Below are 25,646 nucleotides of genomic sequence, written 5' to 3' on the forward strand. Positions count from 1 at the left end.
AGTAAACTGGAGAGTCTTGAGTCATGTGATTACACCTGCTGTAGTATGGTGGTAGTAAAGGCCACAGTACATGAACACACAGTGGGGAAAGTATTAACCAAATTTATTGAGGGCAAACTGACAACTTTCATGTTGATGTGTTTATAGGGTAAAGAGAAGAAAAGAAAATGACCACAGAGAAAGGTCCTGGGTCAGAGGTGAAGAAGGCAGCAGAGGAACCATCCCAACAGAAAGTATCTGCAGGCAACATGAATGAGTCTTCCTCAGATGGCAAAATGGCTAAACAGGTACACAATTTCAAATTTTTGTAGAGCAGTTTAAAAACACCATTGCATTTTTTATTTAGTGTTGCCATGTTCCCCCCCCCCCCCCCAAATCTGCATTTAATACAATCCCATATAAACCACAAATATTTATTTATTTTTTTACCAAAAATTAATGAATAGAAATAATGTTATAAGCTGGAAACAGAAAAAAGACATAAAAAATGTGATAAAATTGATTCAGGATTCTAACTTCCCAAAGACTTCCTTGAAGGGTTCTTAAAGAGCATTTTTTTCCCACACATGTAACTTACTGAATTACTTCCTGATTTTCAGGAGCAAGATGGCAAACGCTCAGATGATCACAAAGATCCAGATGATGATTCTGAACTAACGACACCAGGCAAAAGCCCCAAATCGCCGCAGAAATCGTCCAAGCGTTTGAAAACTGTCCCCTTCAAGGTCACTCTCCTGGACAGCTCTGATTACGAAGCTGGTATTGAGGTAAGATAAGATATCTCATCTGTGTAATTCTGGATCAGGTCATAGATCTGCTGCAGTTCTGTTTCTATCCTGTTTTAGGACTAAAACACTTGTTGGGAGTGCCATTAAAGCAAAATAATCAATGACAGAACGATGAGATGCGGCCTGATGTGAAGAGAAGTTAATGATACCTCCCTCATCTTTTCCAATAAAAGCACATGTAAAAAATGGTTTTTTTATGCTTTAATAATTTACCAGGGATTAACATTTTTATTTATAAAAGAACCTCACAGTGTATGTTATCCATTATTAATGACATGTAACATGAAATGTCTGCAAAATATTTTATCACTACGTAGATCACCACAAGTACTGTATAAACAATCTCCCTTCAAAATTCTCCATTCTGAAGACGTTATCTCTGATTGGTACAAAGCATTGATAACATACCAAAGTAAACACACTTTATCAGTGACAAACACTTAGCCATAAAAAAGATGTTTATTCATGCCTAGTCAGAGCTTCTACTATACAAGTCTTTGAAATGCTTAGAACTGCTTTTTTAGAATGAAATCTTTCCTACCAAGCAGAATTGGGATATGTACAGTAGCTTTTTAGAAATGTACATTTTATAAACTACAATCTGAGTGGAAATCATGTGATAAGATGTTTTTCATGCACAAAGCATTTAATCAGAATATAACTTTTTGACATGCACACGGTGATTCGCCCGGTGTCAAGTGAAAACAACAAGAGAAACAGAAGAAGATTTTTTTTCCCTACTTTGAGCATACGATTAGCACCTTTTCTGATAAATTCTGCCTTTTGTGTATTATTGGTTCCAAGAATTCAGTCTTATCCCCATCAGTGGTTAGATGATTAACTACGTGTGAGCATGAATTATGAGCCAATCAGTGCTTCTTGCTCTGCCAAGGATGAGGTGGTATAAAAGCACTACTCAACTCTCGAATCCTCTTTAAAAATCCGCTTTGTCACAGTTGATGGTTACACCTTTGACAAGAGCCGTGTGCACAGATGAATAAAGAACTTTGATTAGAATTTGACTAGGTTGAGTTGTTTAGATGAAGAGTTACTCTAATAATGTGCTATTTAAAACCACCTATTTAAAAAGTTATACGCACTTTTGCGTTACTTTTGGTACAGTCCTCGTATATTATAAGCTGCATAATTATATTAGAATAATAACATTTTAAAGGAGTGTATACGTGTATAGACGATGATTCAGTGGGTGAGTAATAACATTTTATGCATAAAGTTTCTGTATGTCACTGAAGTTATTGTAGTCATAATACTTTTTTTTTTATAGGAGCTTTCACATTTAGTGTCTACTGTTTATTTTGTCAATATTAACTTTATTTAACCTTATTAATATCTCTGTGGAAATAAATTCCTAATAATTGACTTGAAAGGTACTAAAAAAAACATAAAAACAACAACAACAAAAAAAAAAAAAACATGTTACACTAAAGAAATCCCCATTTTATGGATCTGGATTGTGTTTAAAACCTAGCCAAGGCCCACTTCATGCAAATATAGTCACAATTTATAGTTTTTATAGAAAAAATATGGACATTTGCCTGGACAAAAAAGAGCTGCATTATACAATTAAAAACAAAGCTCTGCAAAAAGGAGAAAATGATTACAACATCAGACATGAAATCTTTTTCAGAAGATTAACCAAAGCTCTTCACACACTCGACTATCCTCCAGAAAGCTTTTTGTCATTTGGGCTCATTAAAGTGAAGCTGTTCTATTTCTTCGTTTAATGAGTGTCTCATTCACCATAATAGCTCGAAGAGTTGCCATTTGAAAGCTGTTTTTGGCTGTAACGATGTCCACTGTCGGAGCTTCCTGTGGAGAACACGCACAAAATTCTCATTCGGTCCTTAATAAGTATTTTAAATGTCCTTCAAATATACCATGCGGAAAATAAGACAGGGACACAAGACAGGACCTGGGGTCATTTTTAGGGTAATAACAGCGTCGCAGTTTTTAAAAAACAATCTGATAGGAGAATTATTATAATCCTGGACTGAACAACAATTTACAACAAGGATTTTCGATTTTCCCAATTGTTACCAATCGTATTATTGTTACCAGGAATGCTAATATTTTAAAGTATGTAAAATAATAATATACAATACAGACATTATCCAATTTGTACTATATGTTCTCAAACATGATACCTGGATTAAATAAAAGAGTCAAATGTTATTAAATTCTTGTAGGAAGTGTTTAACTGGTTTATATAAACCAGTTGAAGACTAATCTAATAACATTGAACTCTTTCATTCAATCAATGTGTCCAAGTTTTATGTTACCAAGTATCAAACAGCTTATATATACACTTACCTTAAGGATTATTAGGAACACCTGTTCAATTTCTCATTAATCCAATTATCTAATTAACCAATCACATGGCAGTTGCTTCAATGCATTTAGGGGTGTGGTCCTGGTCAAGACAATCTCCTGAACTCCAAACTGAATGTCAGAATGATAGATAGATAGATAGATAGATAGATAGATAGATAGATAGATTAATTCTGAAAGAAAGAAAAATAGATTGGAATTGGAATGCATAGATAATGGATAAAATAGTGCAAACTCTGTAATTAACGCTAAGGATTGAGAGGTTTGCATTTCTATAAAAACTATAAAGAGAATTTTATTGCAAGTAAAAAAAATATGTTTAAAAGTACAGTAAATGTACACATACACACTTATTATAACAATTTTTGTCCCCCAATTTTTTTTTTTGTCCAAACAATATTTTTAGTCTCATTAATATTTTTCATAGTAAGTCTGAAAATATCATAGGAACTGTAATAGTTGAACGGTTATGGCATTGGTGGCGTTATAGCATTCTTACGTCAATGGTGAGGCTTGCTAATCATGGCCATCTGTGAGCTCACAAAAACAGAAGAAGTGAATAGTGGCCAGTGTGTAGTGGGCAAGCAGTTATAAAAAATAAGCATCGTTGGTGTCACATATCTTAAAGTAAAGATAAAATAGAAAAAAAATAGAATTTATTAAGTTCATACTACATCTTACCCATGTCCCTGCCGGGTTCTCATTGTGTCGACCACATAGTCATTAATTTCCTATCATGTACATGATTACTCGCTCACCTAGTCCAGTGATATCTAAAGGAGTTATTACTGCTGTATTACTGAGTAATAAGAACTCACTTGATTCAGTTGAGTTAATTGAAATCCTAATGACAACTCAGGCAGAGCACCATCCGTTGTTTCTCGTCAGTGCCATGCTTGTAGTACTTCAATTAAGTCCGAAACATGTGTTAATTATGTTGTTAAGTTGTCAATGCTGTTTGTTTGTATTTAAATATGTCCTTCTTAAGATCTTACTGCGTCTTGCTTTGACTACGTCCTCAAATCCCATCAAGGCAGACAGTACTGCATTTCTATAGTGGTCAGTGGGAACGTGTCCAAGTGTAGTGTCAGTTCTGAAGTAAGTGTACTGCAACAATATACACGCACGCTTCAAGAACGATATATATATATGTGTGTTAAGGCTGGTAGTTAATATATCTGACAATGATAAAACAATACATACATACTAAAATCCCAGTCAAGTTAACTAAGCAAATTTACTAATTTAGCCATGTCTTTCTTGTAAAATTCTAATTTCAATGTACCACAGCGTTGCATACCCATAGATCAGGGTTGGTCATTTTTATGATTATTTAATGCATGGCTTTTTAAATAAACTTCCAAGTTTGTGATCGAAATCAATTTGCATTAAAAAAAAACAGTAACAGGATTGCACAGAGAATAGTAGGCGATAAATGGTAAGCTTTTATTTGAATGGAGTGCTCATATTATGTTGCATGTTATGTTTTATCAAAACTGAAATATACTAGAATTCATAGCATTTATCAGTTTTGCACTGAAATAGTGATGTGCCTTTGCAGAGTCCCTGAAAATGAAAGTCAGGCTGATAGGATCAGCGGATCAGGAAAGAAAGACCTGATAAAAATTCAATATGATTACTGTCTTACTTATTCAGAGACTGTTTTCTTAAGAGTAAACTGCAGCATAGAGGTAGAGATTTAGACAAGCGTGCACAGTTAGGCGCCGTGCCTCCAGCCCTGACATTTGCTGAATGTCATTATCTACATTCAGTCAACCAGGAAAATCAGGCAATGTTGCTGCTGTGTGCAGCTTCTTTATGTATGTACATGTATGTAAAAAGCAGAGAAAGGAAGGGAAAATGCACACATATAGTGTTAGTGTATACTATGGGGTAGTGCTAATACATTTTTTGCATAAGCCATTTTGCCCCTAATTTTTTCCACCTGGTTATGTGGGTGAACAGAGGGCACAAGAAGGAGGGGCGGGTGACATTTAAAATCTACCAGTTCAGTAAGTCATTCCAACATTTCCGTCTGTCAAGGCCACTCTCTGCTCAAACGCAAAGGCCAAATGCCTTTTTCCTAAATGTAAGCTTTTCATGATTACTCACTATTCATGTAAACAGCATGACAAACTAAACGACTTAGATGTATAATGGGAATCAGCTGACATGACTCCGAATTTCTCATTCTGAAATTCGCAAATCTCATTGGGCTGGAGATGTTGAATCATTTCCAGCTATATTATCATTACAGTAGTAACATATCACATTAGAATCATGTTTAGTGGACGGTCCACATAGGATGTTTTTAAAAAAAAAAACATTTTTGGAAGGAGTCTCCAGTGTCAGAGCTTTGAAACAAGTCAAAAAATGTTTTCCAGCAAAGGAGCGTCTTCAGGACTTATGAAGTTAGGTATGATTTGTGGTTTGTCATTAGAAGAGAAGTTGGTGAATGATGAAGTGTAAAAGAACAAAAAAAAACTAAACAATTATTAACAAAGAAAATTTGCTTTGTTAATGATTATTTATCAGTCACCAACCTAGCATGAATTTTTTGGTTGTCAAAACGTTGTGGTGACATTAATTTAGCAGTGTTACAGATGTTGTGACAATGTTGTTACATGTATCAGGTTGTTTTTGAAAGTTAGAATGAGTTTGATGAAATGACCTTGGAACAACGTTGATTACATGACGATAGGATTACGTTGACCGAATGCATCTAACACATATAAAGCGGTATTAATATCAGGCTGGATGACCTGAGTGGGATTCGAACTCTAGTCACTAAAGTGCGTGCTTACCACTGGACCACTAGGTGTTGATGCTAGTAAAGGGTTGTACATAACAACAAACAGCAACAAAAATACTGGACAACAGGAATTTACCAACATATTAAGTTGGAAAGCAGCCAAAAGGCTAAAATAAAAACATTTCTGTGAAGGTGAACATGATGCGGTTTAAACAACATGCAAACACCCCCACACGGAAAAAACCTATATAAAACATATATGTTTTAATATAGGTTTGATATAGGTTTTTAATATATGTGACATATATAAAATTGGCCGGTTTCCTATATTATATGTACATATATGTACATATATGCGTACATATATGTGCGCGTGCATATATGCGTGCATATATGTACCTATAGACATATATGTGACATATATAAAATTGGCCGTTTTCCTATATTATATGTACATATATGTACATATATGCGTACATATATGTGCGCGTGCATATATGCGTGCATATATGTACCTATAGACATATATGTGACATATATAAAATTGGCCGTTTTCCTATATTATATGTACATATATGTGTACATATATACGTGCATATATGTACCTATGTGCATATATATGCACCTATATTTTTACCTAGATATTAGTAAAATTATTAAAATCCATAGCTGTTAGACAACATAAATAAAAGCCCAAAATGTAGAAATTTAATTTTTTTATTTTTTTAAGAACAATCAAATAGTAAAAGAACAAAAATAAGACAAAAAAACTCAACAGGAAGAAAACATATATATATTTTGAGGACCTTCTCAGCTTCGTGAGCTTTGCATTGATAGATGTGCCTGTCTGCCCTCGGGTGGCTGCCGGCCACTTCTTTAATGTAGCATCTAGAAAAGACAAAAATAATAAGACAGTATAATAATAATAAATGATTATTTATTAAAACGTTTATAAACATCTGTAAACTCCATAAGGCATTAGCTTAGCCACCGGGAAATATCATGTTTGTGCTACATACAGAAAGGCAGCATGTTAGCATGATTTACCTAAACTATGTAAATGGCATTGAAAGTCAATGTGTCACACAAGCTGACAAGAGCTAGCTGAAGTGAGGAAAATATTTACTAATATTAGTTTAATATTATCAGAATAAGAGTTATATAAGACTTAATAACTTACCCAGTGTGTCCCCCTGGATTCTCTCTTCAAAATGCTCCCCGTTCGTCGTCAGGGCCACACCGTCTTCTTCTGAGGTAAATGTAAACTCCTCCCACTTTCCAGAACATTCTGAAGAGTTTCCTTGTCCGGGGGCGTGGCCTAGTATGTAAATTAGCCGGACTGATTTCCGTGTGATTGGCGTGTGGGCGTGTCCTGCCTCGGGTCATTAGCAGATAACTCGACAGAAATTCTAAAATGTGTTTTTTATTTAGTTAGTTCTTAGTTCTTGCCTTAATAATAGAAAATATGAGCGCATCATGTATGACAGTTCCCAAAGTGAGATATGAGCTAAAATGACCAGATCCTGCCATGAGCTATATAGGAGACATATCTTGTATGTACATATAGGGCTTATATGTGGATATAAAGAAGCAATACAGGAGACCTATATGGCCTGTATATGCACATATATGCACCTCAATTTTGCCTATATGCAGCATATATATTATCATATATATGCATATATACTGCATATAGGCTTCATATATGCGCATATATCCCCATATAGGTCAGGATATATGTGCATATATACTGCATATAGGTGAGGATAAATGCGCATATATACTGCATATAGGCCTTCATATATGCGCATATATCCTCATATAGGTCAGCATATATGTGCATATATACTGCATATAGGTGAGGATATATGCGCATATATACTGCATATAGGCCTTCATATATACTGCATATAGGCTTCATATATGCGCATATATCCTCATGTAGGTCAGGATATATGTGCATATATACTGCATATAGGTGAGGATAAATGCGCATATATCCTGCATATAGGCCTTCATATATGCGCATATATCCTCATATAGGTCAGGATATATGTGCATATATACTGCATATAGGTAAGGATATATGCGCATATATCCTCATATAGGTGAGGATATATGTGCATATATACTGCATATAGGTTTCATATATGCGCATATATCCTCATATAGATTCTTTCCATGTGGGCCATATTACAGTAAAGTGATTTGGGAGCTAAGAAGCACCTCAATGTTAACACTTCTGGAATGAAATGAACACTAAGAGATGTGTGACACATGAGATACACATGCTGTGTGTGGCAAGCTGTGTGTGAATCTCTGATCAGAATTCTAAACCTGGTTAGAAACTTGTGCGGACATTGTGCGAATGGATCTTATGCGCTACTTGTACACCTACTTCCGCGTTCTTTTCAATAGGGCTTAGTCAGTTCCGGTTTAGCAATGGCTACGTTCTACACTGTCTCCAGGATCTCCCACGGATTAACGTTGCTGACGTGCATCATATTTGCAAAACAACCATATTATATAAGAATATATATATATATATATATATATATATATATATATATATATATATATAACAATCAAGTCAAAATATATTGTATACTATATAAGAACTTATTAAAGTCAAAGTCAACTTTATTGTCAATTCTGCCACATGTACAGGACATACAGACAATTAAAATTGCGTTACTCTCAGACCCTTGGTGGACAACATTAAATATATAAAGTAGAATTTTAAAAGTACAAAGAAAAATATGAATAAATACAATTAAACATATAATATATAAAAAAACAAATACAATATAAGGGTAGGGGCACATGGCAGAGAGTGCAAACCAGACAGAGTAGTGCCAATGCAGACATACTGTATAGTGCAAATAGAGCTGGTAAGTATGATAAAGTGATAGAAAGCAGCCCTGTAACAGACGAGAGTCTTATGAGGTAGACTAAGAGTAGTATATATACACTAGACTAAGAGTAGTGTATATATATATATGTAGATACCACATTGTAAATACTACCCTGTACTGTGTTCTGTAAATGTACAGTCACGCTGAACGTGTAGCTCTTGTAGCCGCATTTGAAGCTCCTCCACTTGATTAGAAAGTTCTTCTATTTTAGCACATGCCAGGTCTAATAATGAAGGCTCAGGAATGCTACAGTAATCATGATCCATCGTTACATCCATGGGTATGGGTTCGACGGATACCACTTCAGCAGGCCTCTCTCTTCCCTCCCACACACTGGACCGCGATGCTTTAACGGCGTAATCATACCAGGCAAGAAGCACTGGCACAGCGCCAGTTACTAACTTTTTCCGTGCCTCTGGTATTTGCGGTTCAATAATCTGATCACTGCTAAAATGTTTACTGCAAACTCTAGAATTGCTGGTAGGACAAAAATCGTCTCGGCGTACGGTATGTTCACAAGCCACGGTTTTCTAAGGTCCACATCTGAAGAAAAACTGTGAAAACTTAAAGTTCCGTTGAACTTCACAGAAGATGTACAGCGGAACACAACAGTGTACGTTGTTTTATTGAAATCTATAAACACACACAAATTCTTCTGAACATTTCCTCCAAACTCCAAAACAATGTCCGACAAACCGGAACTCACGCGAGCCCTATTACTTCAAAGCGGAAGTACGTAACAAGTCTGCGTGCAAGTAGCGTATTTGGCACAAATGCTTCAAATAAATGATTCAATTTTGTTGCTTTGAGGTTGTATTCACAATGTTTATTCAATACCAGCTCAACGTTACTTTATAAAATTCATTCTTGGATAAAAGTCATTATCTCAATGTGGACATCATTTGGTTTGGGTTCGATTGGTTAGGGTCCCTGCTGGGAAGTGTATTTAAATATTTAACAATAGTGGTCAGGGTTGTTATTCTTCTTGCATGATCATGTTTGTAATATATTATTAATTTATTTAACAGCCACTTTCCCTTTCATTTATTTATAACCGAGTACCCATATCCACTATACCATACAGTACATATACAGTACCACGCCAGATGTTTTGTCCAGGAGAAGCCAAGCTACACTTTGTGCCAACGTTCGCTTTAAAAACAAGACAATCCCATCCCATGGTAAATGTTGAATCTAAGCATCTGTTGGATTGAAAGGCTTGGGTTAATTGCCATGTGTGCATCCTATGCTCCACAGTTTCTCAGGTTAATCGCTATCTACAGTAACACATCATTACAGAGTTTTTGATTACCCTGGGTAAGATTTTTAACACATCTTTCCTGCACTGAGAAAAAAAAAGGATGGTTTTCCCAGATTTACTCCTAATTCAAGTCTAACGGCAGCTTTTGAATTATACAAATAATGTTTGTCTAGTATTAATAAGTACTTTGATAAGCTTTTTATTTGACAGTGCTTCTAGATAATACAATATAATTCTTAATGGTTTTAGTATAATTAATATTTTGTTGAGGGAGTAACATTCTTTTAACCATTCTTGTTTTTTTTAGCAGAGAAAAACATACTGAAAATACTTTTCATGGTGGTTATGTAATCAGCGCAGATATTTTTGACCGAGCTCAGTTAGAAAAAAAAAATTCTGTAGTATTCCTTAAGCATTGAAATGTGGATTTTCTGGACCTTTGAGAAATATAGCTGCTAGAGACAGATCCAACAGCAACCTTTAGTGCTATTAAGTCAAATTCGAAGTGAAAATTGCAATATCCAAGAAAAGCATTGATTTGAAACAACAGTCTACATATGATTCATGGCTCTTATGCTCTCAAGGTGGGAAGGAACCCATGCTGACTTTCTTCTGTCAATTACAGTGACGTTAGCAAATCATAGGCATCTGTGATGACGTGTATGTGGAAGATGTGTGTTATGCTGCCGTGTTTAAGCGGTTTAAAAAAAAGCATGCACTTGGTTGCCTTTGCATGTCAACTAAGCTTGTGCTAGCTATATAAAATCCTGAGTGTAGCTAAAGACCTGGCTTCAGGACATGTCATTTCATATTTGCTTGCTATCTGAGTAATAAGAAAGGATCTCATTTCAAAATGAATCTAGCTAACATCTACAGGCTAAGATTAAGCAGGATTAGAAGTGCACATGTGCTTTTCCTCCCTCAAGTAGTAATGAAGTGTAAAGAGGAGAACTTCTCACACAGCAACACCCTTCGCCTGTTTCCATGACAATGACTGATGTCACTATAAAGCAGAAGCATGTAAGGCTCTTAGAGGAGCTATGTGCGTGTTTAGTGTGTGTTTATCTTTGTGCCAGATAGTAGTACTCCACATAGTGAGTGTATATTCCTCTGGAGAATAAGAAGGGAGAGCTAAGTGATGATTAATGCCACAGTCACAGTGGAAAGGCTCTTGTTAATACAGTTAGGTACATTATGTAGGAAATATCATGTGCAGAAGTAAATATTAAAATCAAAGCTATGATAAACATAAATGAATATATATTTTAAATGGTATTAAGCACCGTACCCTTCTATGGTTTCCTACTGACCCTTTGGTCTACAAAGGTTCCTAGATGGATGGATGGATGAATGGACAAAATTTGTAAAAGTTGTCACAAAAAACAGGCAATTGAACAGATGGTGTAGTGATTTGTAATTCCAAGAGTAAATTAAGCATTTACAATTAATCTACGCTTATTTCTGTATTGTATTTATTTCTGTATTTATTCAGCCTATAACAAAAAATCCCCAAAGATTCCTCCACCTTCACTGGAAAATTGACATTTCCTTTTGTCCATTATTCATTTAGGAATGTTTGTTGGAATTATGTAATTGTGTAATTGTAAAAGTATTGGCAATTATAAAAAAAAAAAAAAAAAATATATATATATATATATATATATATATAAATGAAAAAACAAACATGTGCATGTAATAATATTACTCACTCACTCACTCACTCACTGATTTTCTATATCGCTTCATCCTGTATTCAGGCTGGCGGGACCTGGGGCCTATCCCAGGAGACTTAAGGCACAGCCTCATATTGTCTTCTAAGAATTGAAGAAAATAATCAGAAATGGCCACATGTATTTTAGATAAAATATTTATTGTGATGTGAATGATTTTTGTTACTAAATTAAGAAGCAGTGTTTTCTATTACTTAAAATTTTAAGTCATAATTTGAGGATTAAGGGTCTTGATAAAGGGCCAAAGCATTACAGCTTGGTAGTGCTGAGGTTTGAACCTGTGACCTTTTGATCATTGGTAGGAATATGTTTGCTTCAAGTTCTTCTCTATACCAATAGGCTATAATTGCCATAACTGTTGTTTTTCCAAAGAATGACACCTGTAGTTTATTTGAGCTTTAAAGGGACAGATTTTCAGTTTTAAGTAAATTTTAAGTCAATCAGAATTGAGGTGCATATAAGTACATTACTTTGCAAACCGACTGTACCATACAGCAGAAGCATTAGATGAGTTTCAGTTGAACTTTAGAATGCATTTTTACATGGAATAAGGGTTGTGGAATTTGGCCCCTGTTACTTTTATTATACTTCGTTCCGTATGACAAACCGGAACAAACAAGGCTTACTGTTACGTACTTACATGCACCTCAATTTTTATTAAAAAAAAGGTGTTTTTTTTTTCCTGCACATTTTCTGTACATCATTCAGTCTCAGTCCCTTTTTTCGACATCCTTGCACAGGGTCAATGAAACATGTTTTGGACTTGGTCTCATTTGTTCTTATCTGTTGCTCGTATCTGCAGAAGCACTGCAGGGGTCAGGCGCTGCTGGATCTGGTGTGCGAACATCTCAACCTACTCGAGAAGGACTACTTCGGCTTGACCTTCAGCGATTCAGACAGCCAGAAGGTCAGAACTCCTTTCAAAAGGACGAACGTATGCACTGTGCACTAATACTGAGATGTGGTCAAGTTTGAGTTTGTATTCTAAATGGATAGGAATAGCAGACGGGATATTTGAGGAGTAACAGGCAAGGGCAATGTGATGGTTTAAGTCGGGTTTTGGTTCAAAATTCAAATATACAGTAGATATTCGGACAGTTAAATAGATGTAGATGATGGAGCTGTGTTACACTGCTAACATACAGAAATTTTAAATCTGAGGGAATGTTGCAGTGGAACAAACAGACCTCCTGCAGAAAAACAAAGCACAGTGCATTCAAACAAAACTTGTTTATTCACTGTGGGATGGTGAGTGTTGAGTCTGGAGGGGACAGGCAAATTGTTTGTAAGGGAAGCAATTTCTGGGTAATTATGCCGTTGGCTGTGTTGCAGCCAGCTGTTGTGTTTCTTTTTTTTCTTTTTTTTGAGGATTAAGGCATTTTGTTCAACCAAATCTTCCTCGGTCTCTGGTGCATCTGTTAATTGTCACTTTCTGCCATCTTTTTTTTTTTTACAAGGTTATAGATTGAAATGGCAACAAGTTGTAATCTGGTGGATTTTTTAGTATACTTACTTCTAGGTTAATTATGACAAATTGTAATTTTTACTTTTTATACCTTGTTATTTGAAAAAATAAGTCAAAACAAATAAAGCTGTTCGATTTTGAACATATGTTTAAAAACATATTGTAGGTGTTAATAATCAATAATCAATTAATTATTAATAATTAATCACCAGATTTCCCTCTCTAAAATGTATTTATTCAGTTCTAGCGGCACAATCCAGTGTTTTCCCACACGCTGATTTATTTGTGTCGTCCACCACGTTATAAATAATAGCTTCCACATATTAATTCGATATGTATTAGTATTATTATTTAAAATGGGCAAAATATTATTATTATTATTATCATTGATAATTATTATTATCAAAATATTATTATTATTATTATCATTGTTCCGCTCAGTCTTTGGCTTCTCTCTCTCACACATGGACACAGAGACGTCTGCGTATAGCCCTGCCCCTAAGTGAACACACATCGGCTGTGCACTTGAAGCGCTAGTGAAGCGCTCACGAGCATACCACAGTTCGTACTGCAAAAGTGTCAGTAACCAGCAATCAGTGACCTGACTCTTCAATACGTTATTAGCAAGCATGTAAGGTAGAGTATCTGGCTAGTAAGAATAGCTCGGCTGATTATAGGTTTCGATTATAACTGGGTTCTGGAGGTTACACTACATGTACAGTAAAACTAACCTTAATTAATATCTGTGTTAAGGATGTAGCCATTGATTTAATAAATAAATACCGCAGTTTTTACTTGGCATTATTTGCTAATAGCAAAGTTCCATATTAACTACATAACCCCGTCTAGTGTAGCTCTGTAAACCTGATATCTGACTAAAATTACTGATTAGCATTTTTGTTACCATACCTTTGAACGAAATATTAATGAAGGTCAAAATGTTACCTGCATCCTTTCCAAGTCTTTGTATTCAGCCTGAATATGTGCGGTTTCTAAATGTTGCTTCAACGAAAAGACATTTGTTTTTCAAAATTCAATTTAGTCCCGAGATGAGCAGTGCTGAGCCGTTCAACTCGTCTAATGCCAAAAAGGATATAATGCCCTCTGAGTCCAGTTTATCGGTGTTGTGTAGACACTTTTGTGCCGCTTGAAATGCATATTGGCTTTAAAGTTAAAATAGGATTTGTGTGAATTGCAAAGTCAATGTTTTGTGTAGATCAGGGTTTCGTTTTCGGGCCAGAGGTCTGAGGAGGTTGTGAAATTTTGAACAAAGTCACAGCTTATACTTTATAGTCTGTTGATCAGCAGCAAACTGCATCAATTACCAAGAACGGTCAGCTAAAGATGAAGCTAATTGAAATGCACTTGCATGGGTAAAAATTAAAATAAAAAAATAGATGCTAAGATTTGCTTTCGGCTCCGCTCATTGCTCTCTAGGAACAGGCTGCTTCTCTTCAGTTAAACATACGGAGAGGCTTCGAACTGGAAACCATGCAATTAGTGAGAGATTGTCAGGGAAACAAAGGCAGTGTGGTGTAAATTCGCCATGTGTCAGGCACGCAGACGCCGGTTCAAATGTTACTGCTCTGTCTTGCAGAATTGGCTGGACCCCTCCAAGGAGATCAAGAAGCAAATGCGAAGTAAGTGCATGAGACAGGAACTTTAGCCGTGTTCTCCATCTGTGAGCTACTTTGCATCATACACTGCTTTTTTTTGCTATCATTTCCATCTGCATAGATCTGTATATGTATGCATATACAATGGAAAATTAGTTTTATGTTAGCTAAGTAAAGTTAGCTGTGTTTGCAGTGAATTTTATAAACACACATCCATATGACTTATAAATCATCTCACCTTATGTTAGCTAACTGGCTAGCTTTGTAAAGATCATACACATTTATATTATGAGTTTGGCAATCAACTAAATTAAACTGAAATTAGCTCATGGCAGAAAGGTAACAAAAGTTATAAATAGGAATAATAAAAAAAAAAGAAAAGTAAAACCTACCCGAAATCGGGTCAGGTTCCCACATGTTAGCTATGTAGTTGACACAAGCACATGCATACTGTATATGTGTCAGTGATTCCAAGACTACTATATACAGTATGTAGAAGTCAAAGACACATCTTAAGACAGGCATAAAAACACACACACACACTTATTTTCTCCACCCTTAACTTTTTTAAAGCGACATGGCTAAGGTACACGCTTACAGTATATGACGTGATATGTCTCTGTGTCCTCAGTGTCTCCTTGGCATTTTGCTTTCGCTGTCAAATTCTACCCTCCAGACCCATCTCAGCTCATGGAGGATATCACGAGGTAAGAGCTGCACAAATCATTCTCATTACATTGTCATTGTTTGAGTTGTTTTTATTACAAGGTTTGGACAATAACGTGCAGTGTGTGATTTTTTTAAAGTGTTTCTAAACATGTATAATTGACATCATATCATATTAAAGATACCATATGAAAACGATGACCTGATATATTCCCATGCAGTGGATCACACAAGGTACACTAGGTTTTAGGCCTTTGTGTACATGTTTTTTGGCTAGAAATTGGCTTTTTAAAAATTTTTTCCCATATATTTTTTTATTTAATTTGATGTTCATCTAGTACCCAGCAGAGGGCTCAGAAATTACAAACTGCTCCTTTAAGAGAGTATTTGGAGCAAATTACAAGGAACAGTTACAAAAATATAAGAAACAGTTTTAATATGTAATTTTTTACATCAATAAAAAGAAAAAAGGATGTGCGCTTGAGATCTTCAAAGGATCTCATATTGATTATATATATATGAGCCATTAATAATATTACATTATTGCATTATTTCACAAGGAGAAGCACGATGAATTTATCCTGAAACATTAACAAAATTTCTCCACTCACACACCTGAACACAGTTCCACCAGAAATGCTTAACGTTAGATGGTGTTATCATATAGTGGTAATGAATTTGCAACATTACCCACACAAAACACAAAGTTGTTAGAGTGACTTTTTTAAAAAGACCTTGGAACTTGTCGTTGCTAATACAACTTACAACCAACAAAAAAAAAAAAAAAAAAAAAAAGCACATGCAGCTCTTAAATGTTCTAGTATTATCTTTTTGTTTCTTTTTTTTTTTTTAATATTTCAGTGGAGTGCAACATGGCTCGCAAATGCAGCAAAACCAAACCAAAAACAAAAGGTTATTAAACAACTTTAAGCAGGAAAATGTCATTACTAAAGTTAAACCACATGTCATTAATTTAAACCGAATAAAACTAAAAGTTTTAGAGTGTTTGTACGGGCGGCACAGTGGAGTAGTGGTTAGCAGGATGGCCTCGAGACTGCCTTCGGGTTTTCCCGTTTCCTCTCTCAGACCAAAGACTTGCAGATTTGGCTAACAGGTGTTTCCTAATTGCCCGTAGTGTGTAAGTGAGTGAATGAGTGTGCTTGTGTGCCCTGCAATGGATTCTACACCACCTAGTGCCCCGAGTTATCGAGGATATGCTCCAGGCCTCCCATAACCCTGTACAGGATATGCAGTATAGAGAAAGTGAGCGAGTAATAGTGAGCATTTATAAGTATTAACTTGTTCACTGTATTTTATTTCCTCCTTTGTCCATGCATTAATATTAGTTTAAATTATTTGTACAATATGTAATCTAATGTCAGTGATGGTAACATGCACAAGCCTAAATGCTCTAAACTTGTTCCTCTGCTGGCTGACAGAAGTCCTTTCTGCTCCTCCTTGTCATGTTTTTTCCTCCCCGTCTCTTATAGGTACTACTTGTGCCTTCAGCTGCGTGATGACATTCTGTCTGGTCGCCTCCCCTGCTCGTTCGTCACTCACGCTCTGCTGGGTTCCTACACCGTGCAAGCTGAGCTCGGAGACTATGACCAGGAGGAGCACGGCACTGACTATGTCAGCGAGTTCCGCTTCGCCCCCAATCAGACGCGCGAGCTGGAGGACAGAGTCATGGAGCTGCACCGCACCTACAGGTGGGCAACTCAGTTTATCTGTTGTGAAGAAGATCAAGTCGAAATCTGTTAGAGATATTTTACCCTTTTGAAGGCTAGGTATCTAGTTATTAATCTTAAATTATATTTTGAATAAGAACCAAAAAATAGTTTAGGGTTCTCACTTAGGCCCATGTACAGTATATACTGTAACTTGTGGTGCTGTGGAAGTTGTATAGTCGATAAAAGGCTTTTACTTAAAGCTGTAAGTTATAAGTAAAAAAAAATCACTGACTTTGTGATAATAATAACAGATTTGGATAGGATTAAACCTTTCAATCATTGAAAGTTATGCCACATACCCATATAAACCATAAAGAAAATCCAGTCTGAATAGGGATTAAAATAATCTAAACTTTTCATGGGAGATCTAAATGTGACCTATTACTCAAGATTAAACAAGCAAACAAAAAATGAGAAAACTGCATCTTTTGGCTTTTGCCCTTTTTTATTTTTGTATTGCCTAGGGTTGATACTCATATCATAAAATACTTGTAATACTAAATTAACATGTTTAAAGCATGAATAGACTACTGTAGCAGTGATATGGCTGTCTTATAATGCTAGCAAGCTAGAATTGATCCCCAGATTACATGAGAGCTCAGCTAAATGCACATCACATGGAGCCGTTGTTCGCATTTGAAATACATTTAGAAACTTTTTATGTGTCTGGTTTTATGTGTCTGACAACAATATTTGGCAGGTAAAATACACACAACTAGTACAAACACTTATAAGAAGTCTAATAATAAGTGCTATAATACAGTACATGTATTGTAAAAAGATATATGTAAAATGTGTGTGTGGAATAGTTCCTCGGAACTGGACGAGGTTTGTGTACAGTATGTTTATAATGTACGATTTTCCCCATTATTTACTGATCACCCTAATGAAATGATGATTCTTATGAAATGCAGCACAGAGAGGCTGGTTAATTTGATCCCTGCTCGAGGCTTTCATCAGGCTTTCTCACAGCTCATGGAACACTTTGCATTGTGTTTATTATTTCGCCCTTAGATCCCGGACCTGGCTGTCTGTAGTTTCACAATTGGTTTATGTAACCTCTTGCTAACAGGCCTCTTACAGAACGTGTATATGTGGCTGTGTGGATGCTTCTTCAGCACTGTGCAGTAGCTTGACAAACACACACGCACGCCCTGGTTTGTTCTAAAACCAGTCCACCATGTTTGTTTGATTCCTACTGAGTCAGACAGTCAATAAGCTCCACAGCCAGGGTCTTGCTGATTGACAGGTTGTGTTGAAGCTCCTCAGGCACAGGCTGAGGTCTTGGATCCCTATTAGGACTGACTCAGACCCCCTAGCCAACTTATTTATTCTGTTATCTGGCAAGCCGACTAAAAGATTTCCTGCTGTTTTCATGCACAGTTCTTTTTTTTATCTCGTGGTTTAGGGGTATGACACCTGCTGAGGCAGAAATGAACTTCCTGGAGAATGCCAAGAAGCTGTCCATGTACGGGGTCGACTTACATCATGCAAAGGTACAACACAGGAGCAACTTTTGACATTTCTAATTAAGGTTTGGTTCTACAGCTCTATTACTGATGCATCGTGTGCCATGTTAGGATCTGACAGTGGTACAAGACTTCTAGATTTCTTGACTCAGGCCTCGTCAAAACTGCTACAGCTTGTGTGTTTTTCAGTTTTGTAGCAATGTAATAATAGCGTGCAATTGATTAGTGATCTGTATGGATCTTTCTCCATGCTAAGGAACAGATGTGAACCACAGATGAATTGCAAAGGCTAACCATCCCAGCGTGAAATAAAATTGTATAACTACTGTTTGGTGCTACATTCAGGCCAATTCCTGACTAAAAACATCTGTTTTATGTATGTGCACAAATTATATTTTCAATCTCTAAAACACTCATTCTGGTGCTTGATTGATGGTGCTCACCAGGGTTGCCAGATCACGCTGATAATCCCATCATGGTAGTGCTAAAAACCCAGTCACTAAAATGTAAAAAAGGGAAAATAACATCTACTAGAACTCCTATTTACCCAATCTATGCACACACCTTTTATATACTGTTAATGATCCACTAAAATGATACATATTTTAAATTAATGTAAATAGGATAAAAAGTATTCATATTATATTTATATTATTCTAAAGTATCATATTATTATTATTATTGTTATTATTTTTATTATTTAATTGACTATTGTTTAAAGAAAGGTCAGTAGATTATATTTTTAAACAATCGATTTGTACAATTATAATCATCATCAGTGAGCACCCGACTTGATTTGTATTGCTATTCTGTAACTGTTAAGATTTTTTAAATATCCAGAATTATTTCGTTTTTTTAGGGGTCATTTTGTTACAATTTTATACAGATTTAGCTTTAACTTTTGCTCATTCCACATAAGATGCTGTGCTGCCTGCTAATGTGTGAATAGTTTAAAGCACCATCTACAGTATAAGATTATAGAGGAACTCCAACTCAAATGCAAACATATATAAATAAAAAAATATATTATACATACGGTGTGTGTATATATATATATATATATATATATACTGAATATATATACTGAATATATAAACTGTATGTGTGTGTACATATAAATACATATAAAGAAAACAATACTTTGAAGTCAGTGTGTTAATACGTGAATGGTGATGCTAAACTGAATGAACCATCCATCTATAAAAAGTAAATAAAAAGTGAAAATACATTTGTCTACCCATTATATATTAAATGATATGATCCGTGAGCAAAAAGTGCCATACGATGTGAACCGAAGCGTGAGTTGAGTGTAGTTTAGTTCAAATTAAGGAAAATCTGACTTCAAAGCTTATGGCACACAAGACGACATATTTAAACTTGACATATACTTCTGATTTTATGAAACGGATTTCATATCCTATAACTTGACTTAAATTTCAAAGTGTATGACTACGACTTTTACTCCGGTGTCAAATCGTACGACATGAAACCCGAACCTGGCTTAAAAGCTTATGACTTACAACTCGACTCATCTTGTAAAGCTTACGACTCTCAAATTGACAACGGGACTAAATTCTTCAACAAGGCTTTAGCGTGTACTGTACTATCGGATGTGCACAGACACTTTTGCTGAATAATTTATTCCTTCAGGATGTCTGTATCTGTGCATGTGCTTGCAAACTGCTTTACTTTAAAGTGCAGTGAATAAATATAACTGTCAGTATGAACGAAGCATACATAATGCAAACTGTACTCCATCTAGCACGGAGTAACTCCTGGTCACAAATGCTTTCAGGACTGGTTAAAACTTTATTCTCTTGTTTTGTGGCTTGCTGATTCTCTGGCGTAGGATTCAGAAGGGATTGAAATCATGCTGGGCGTTTGTGCCAACGGCCTGCTGATCTACCGCGACCGACTGAGGATTAACCGCTTCGCCTGGCCCAAGATCCTGAAGATCTCGTATAAGAGGAGCAACTTTTACATCAAGATCCGTCCAGGAGAGGTCCGTCACTGTTGTGTCATTGCTGTGCTGTTCGTATTTGAATCAATTAAACCAAAATGGTGAAAATTCTTAAAGAACATGATTTTGGAACAAAAATGCTTTTTAAAAATAGAAATGCATTTGCAAAAACAAAAATAGAAAGTTGGTTTGCTTTTGCAGTAAATTGGACTCATGGTGGATAAGATGAAGATTTATTAAGGTGATTATGTAAAAAATGTAACAATTTACAATATGCTGCTTTAAAAAAATAGCCAATGTGGGTGCAGTATATGAGAAATAAATCCCTTCGAGCCGTACTGTTCCTGGAAACCATCACTTCAGGCAACGTCACTCCATCTCCGTTTTGATTATTTACCTAGAATAGGATCTTCATTTGTGTTATATTCTTTCTTTGAAAATATGTTATATATTTAGTATTTTATTTCTTAAATCACATGCCTTTTTCTTATTGAAAAGCACAACGAGAAACACTCACTGCATTTCTAAGTGGTTTCTCGAGTCTCCCAGCTGTTCTGTGTTGCAAAGTGTGGCTGATGAATGTCAATAAGCCCGGAGGGAATAAGTGGACGTCCTCTTTGATTTGCAAACCCCTCATGCGTCTTCTCTCAGCATGTCCGTCTTCTGAGCGACAGGCTTGCTGACGGTTCGCTGGCAGAACAGAGCCACACACATCCACACATAAAGAGCTCCTTCATTTCCCACATCACAGCTGCAGATCAGTGCCCAGAAAAAGGGACGAGATGGACAAATTTAGAGCGCTGCCTGAATGTCATGCTTCTGTTCATCTGAAAAAAGGGGGAAAAAGGAGAAAAATTGGTCTGATTGGTCTTATAGCTTAGTTCAGGAATCTGTTTTAAAGATAACAAACCTAAAGTGATTCAATTGATTAATTTACATTGTTTAATTATGCCCTGGAGCGACACAAGGGATGTGTGTGCACTGTTTGTTAAATTAACAACGTTGTATGTGGTATGGGTAAAGCTTGATAGTAATAATTCAGGCAAGGACAGAATGAGACAGAAATGATGATCTGTCTTTTATTTACAGTATGAGCAGTTCGAGAGCACCATCGGGTTCAAGCTGAACAACCACAGAGCTGCGAAAAGACTCTGGAAGGTCTGCATCGAGCATCATACCTTCTTCAGGTAACCTCTCCGGAAAAAAAATCCTTAAAGAGATCCACAGGTGGAACGGTGGTTCCACTTGGAGTTACAGTAGGCGTGTTCTTCTCATGTCTGCATGGGGTTTACATATATGGTCTAGATGTATATGGGTTTTCTGGTTTTCTGGCTTGGTGGATTACTGTGAACATGTGTGATGGACAGGGTTCCCATCCATACTAAATGTCTGCTCCACACTTTATATATTAATTTTTTATAATTAAAAATAATTCTATAAAATTTCTATATATATCTAAAATATAATGTCACAACTCACTAGGACAAAAAAGGACAATGCTGGGAAAATTCTGAAAATTGACCTATAAATAATAAAAAAAAATAATTACTGGGTGAAAAATAAAATCTATTGTCATCTATAGTTTAAGTCTACAGTGCTGTTAAAAGGTATTTTTTTAATACTTTTTTCATTTTTTGACATATTTGTCGCACTTTTAATATCCTTATATCATATTAATATTACCCTTTATATTGATATTAACTATTAACTAACATTTTAATAGGAAAATTTGGAAAAGGGACATATTTAAAAAGGAAACCCCCCAACACACACCTTTTAATAAATAAAGTCATCATGTATTATTTCTTTTTCATGGCACTGTATTTATTTAGTATTAAAATAAGGAATACTTTTAATGTATCTATAGCTATAAATCAATTCAAATTTCAATTTAATTGTTTAGTATTAAATTCTCACTCCGGGCTTGGAAGAGTAAAGGTTTATTTGTTTATTTAGCCATGAAAATCTTTTGATAGAAATCTTTTTGTTAGAATCTTTTTGTTAGAATGCATTTATCACTACATGTCTTTCGTCTAGTTTTATTGATTGATAGATTGGTAATTACATGCAGTGTGAAATCAAATCAGATAAACAAACCAAAAATATCAAGATAATAATTTGGACAAACAGTAAAGAACTCCGGTTTCCTCCCACAGTCCAATGATATGCAGGTTCGGGTTATTGGCGTTCCCAAATTGCCTGTAGTATGTGTGTGTGTGTGTGTGTGTTCCCTGCGGTGGATTGGCACCCTGCCCAGGGTGTACCTGAATACAGCATACAGCGGTATAGACGATGAGTGAGTGAGTGTAACTGTAGAGAAAGAGTGTTTAGGATAACTCTGGTGTGGTTCAAGTTGACACAGAGATTATAGTCTTGCTGCTCTGTGTCTCAGTTTAGACTTGCTTTTTTTAAATAGTCTTTTCAGTCTGAAGCTTTAATTTAGTTTACACTGCTGAGATGAGAAAGACAAGCCTCTTTATTAGAAGTTATTTGTTGGTCAATGTATAATTTTTGGGTATAGACACTATATAAATTACATACTGTACATAATAAAAGTATAATACATTTACTTCCATGAAGATAGATTGACAATTTACACAATAAGGCTACTGTAACTACATACCTCTGAGGATCTCACCCTGGTGACGAGCAGTGGTACAATATGGTCGGTATACGGCACAGGCCAGGATAATTTATAATGACCAAGATCTGTTGTACTGTACTTACAGTATCTCACAAAAGTGAGTACACCCCTTTTCATATTGGGGGGTATTCACTTTTGTTGCCAGCAGTTCAGACATTAATGGCTGTGTGTTGAGTTATTTTGAGGGGACATCAACTTTACACCATTACACAAGCTGTACACTAATTACTTTACATTCTATTAGAGTTTCATATCTTAAGCGTTGTCCCTTGAAAAGATATAATAAAATATTTAGAAAAATGTGAGGGGTGTACTCACTTTTGTGAGATCAAGTATATGCAACTCAGTTTTAATATAAGACTAACTTAAAAAAAAAAGATAAATATCCCTTTAAGGGTCTTAGTCTTTGTATAGTGTAATACTCCAACTTCTTTTGCAAAGGTAAACATTTTTGGACTGAATACTAAGAAGTGTTTCACGTAGGGTCCTTTTCATCTTTAACGGTTTAATGTTTTTTAATGCCTTTTTATTTGGAACGTTTTTTAAAAGTGGTACTTTTGGTTGTAGGGTTCTACATAAGATATTTAATGATGTACTGAGTAGGTTTAAGTGTAAAACTTGTTAGGCTTCTAAATTGAAGATTTTTCTCTGTAACATAGATATGAAACCAAGTGTAAAAGTTGTGGAATGCATCTCGATCATTTCTGAGGTTTCTTTCATTTTCTGATTACAGGTTAGTGTCTCCAGAACCTCCTCCTAAAGGTTTCCTCGTTATGGGCTCTAAGTTTCGGTACAGCGGGCGGACACAGGCCCAGACGAGGCAGGCCAGCTCCCTGATCGATCGGCCCGCCCCTCATTTCGAGCGCTCCACCAGTAAGAGGCACCTCCTCTCCCGCAGTCTGGATGGAGGTCTGTACGCTCCCACTGCAATCATCCCATTCAGCATTTATTAAATAATTCATGTATTAAAGAAATCATTTGTATTTTGGGCTGAAGCTAATTTTCCAAGGTGTGATTTTTCATTCCTCTTTCAAATCATTGTTTCACCAGAAGCCAATTAAAACTCTTGAATTAAACATGAATTTGCCGAATAGTGGTGTATCCCTAAGGTTCTGCAGCTAGACAAAGCTCATTCAAATTTCACGCCTCATTTTTTTCACATTGTTTTCAATACTAGTTTGTACTCCCAAGTTAAGAGGGTTTTTAATCGTGATATCTTTTAAATTGAGTAAGCTACATTTAAATATACAGCCTAAACTGGCTCTTACTTATGTGGTCATAGACCGGCTTTATATCAGAAACATGGTCATGTGACTTACAGTAAGTGAGAATTGGAATTTGTGTGCCTGTTTCTCCCACAAATTTGACTTGTTTTAACCCAGATATCTTGAACAGTAGCTGTAGTGTAGTGCAAATATTGAAAACACAGTTTAGATGGGCCTATGTTGTACAATATTGTCATCTAATGACACAAACTATCAATTCAGTGCTCAAAACAATGTCAGACCAATGGCACCATGGCAGTGACACAATTATGCAGTTTAGTGCAAATCATAAGTGCTGAAATGTAAAAGAAAAAGAGACACCAAAAGCAATGAACATAAACAATTTTAAGAAAAACACTAATTAACTCTGTATTTACTTTCAAGATCATGAAGATCCCTTTAAGTGTCAAACTACAAGACGAGTTTGCTATACAATTCCAGATGACTTTTAAAAGCTTGGACAAACACTATCTGAGTGAACTGTGCGTGAACTATTAGAAAATCTTGAGAACATAAAAACAGTGTCTGTCCAGAACAATCCAAGTTCTTTACCCTAAAACTCTTAAAAAAACATTTGAAACCTTTTTTTTTTTTAAAAAACAACAACAACAACCTGGTTATGTCTTCATATGTGCATCAGTGAAAATTGTGGCCTTTTATTTTGTTCTGTATCCTTTAGAGTTCTCCAGGCCGCTGTCCACAATGATGGAACCTCAGGATGCGCTGTCCCAGAGAAGTGAGACGCAGTGTTTCTCAGGAGACGAGGACGGAGAACCTGACCTGAGTCTAGACCAAGATCAAGACCAAGACCAAGACGATTCCACTGTCATCACTCCAACAAGGAAGAAAGACTTTAAGGTAAAGAGACAATCTGAAGGTTGTTTGAGGAGAAATTTAACACAAGGGTGAGAATAAATAATTATTAATTTTGAGTAAAAGTATAGACGCAATTAATATTGCACTATTAAAAGTGGATGCATCTTGCACAATGTTGTCATGTTTGCATGTAAAACCATTTTTATTATCTAAAAGGAGT

General features: G+C 35.7%; 1 protein-coding gene across 4 annotated transcripts in view; it reads left to right on the forward strand.

Moving 5' to 3' along the window:
• Positions 1–25,646, forward strand: part of LOC128511131 (band 4.1-like protein 1) — a 102,058-nt gene that overhangs the window by 57,450 nt on the left and 18,962 nt on the right. For all 4 annotated transcript variants that reach the window (XM_053483802.1, XM_053483803.1, XM_053483805.1 and 1 more), the window contains exons 2-12: positions 148–287; positions 600–767; positions 12,598–12,702; positions 14,858–14,900; positions 15,508–15,583; positions 17,033–17,251; positions 18,681–18,768; positions 20,591–20,743; positions 21,791–21,888; positions 24,079–24,254; positions 25,290–25,468. In XM_053483802.1, coding sequence (XP_053339777.1) covers positions 168–287; positions 600–767; positions 12,598–12,702; positions 14,858–14,900; positions 15,508–15,583; positions 17,033–17,251; positions 18,681–18,768; positions 20,591–20,743; positions 21,791–21,888; positions 24,079–24,254; positions 25,290–25,468 — 1,425 coding nt within the window. In that variant the 5' untranslated portion in view covers positions 148–167. The remainder of the gene's footprint in view (positions 1–147; positions 288–599; positions 768–12,597; positions 12,703–14,857; positions 14,901–15,507; positions 15,584–17,032; positions 17,252–18,680; positions 18,769–20,590; positions 20,744–21,790; positions 21,889–24,078; positions 24,255–25,289; positions 25,469–25,646) is intronic.

Source organism: Clarias gariepinus, chromosome 23 (assembly GCF_024256425.1).
Source record: "Clarias gariepinus isolate MV-2021 ecotype Netherlands chromosome 23, CGAR_prim_01v2, whole genome shotgun sequence".
Lineage (NCBI taxonomy): Eukaryota > Metazoa > Chordata > Actinopteri > Siluriformes > Clariidae > Clarias > Clarias gariepinus.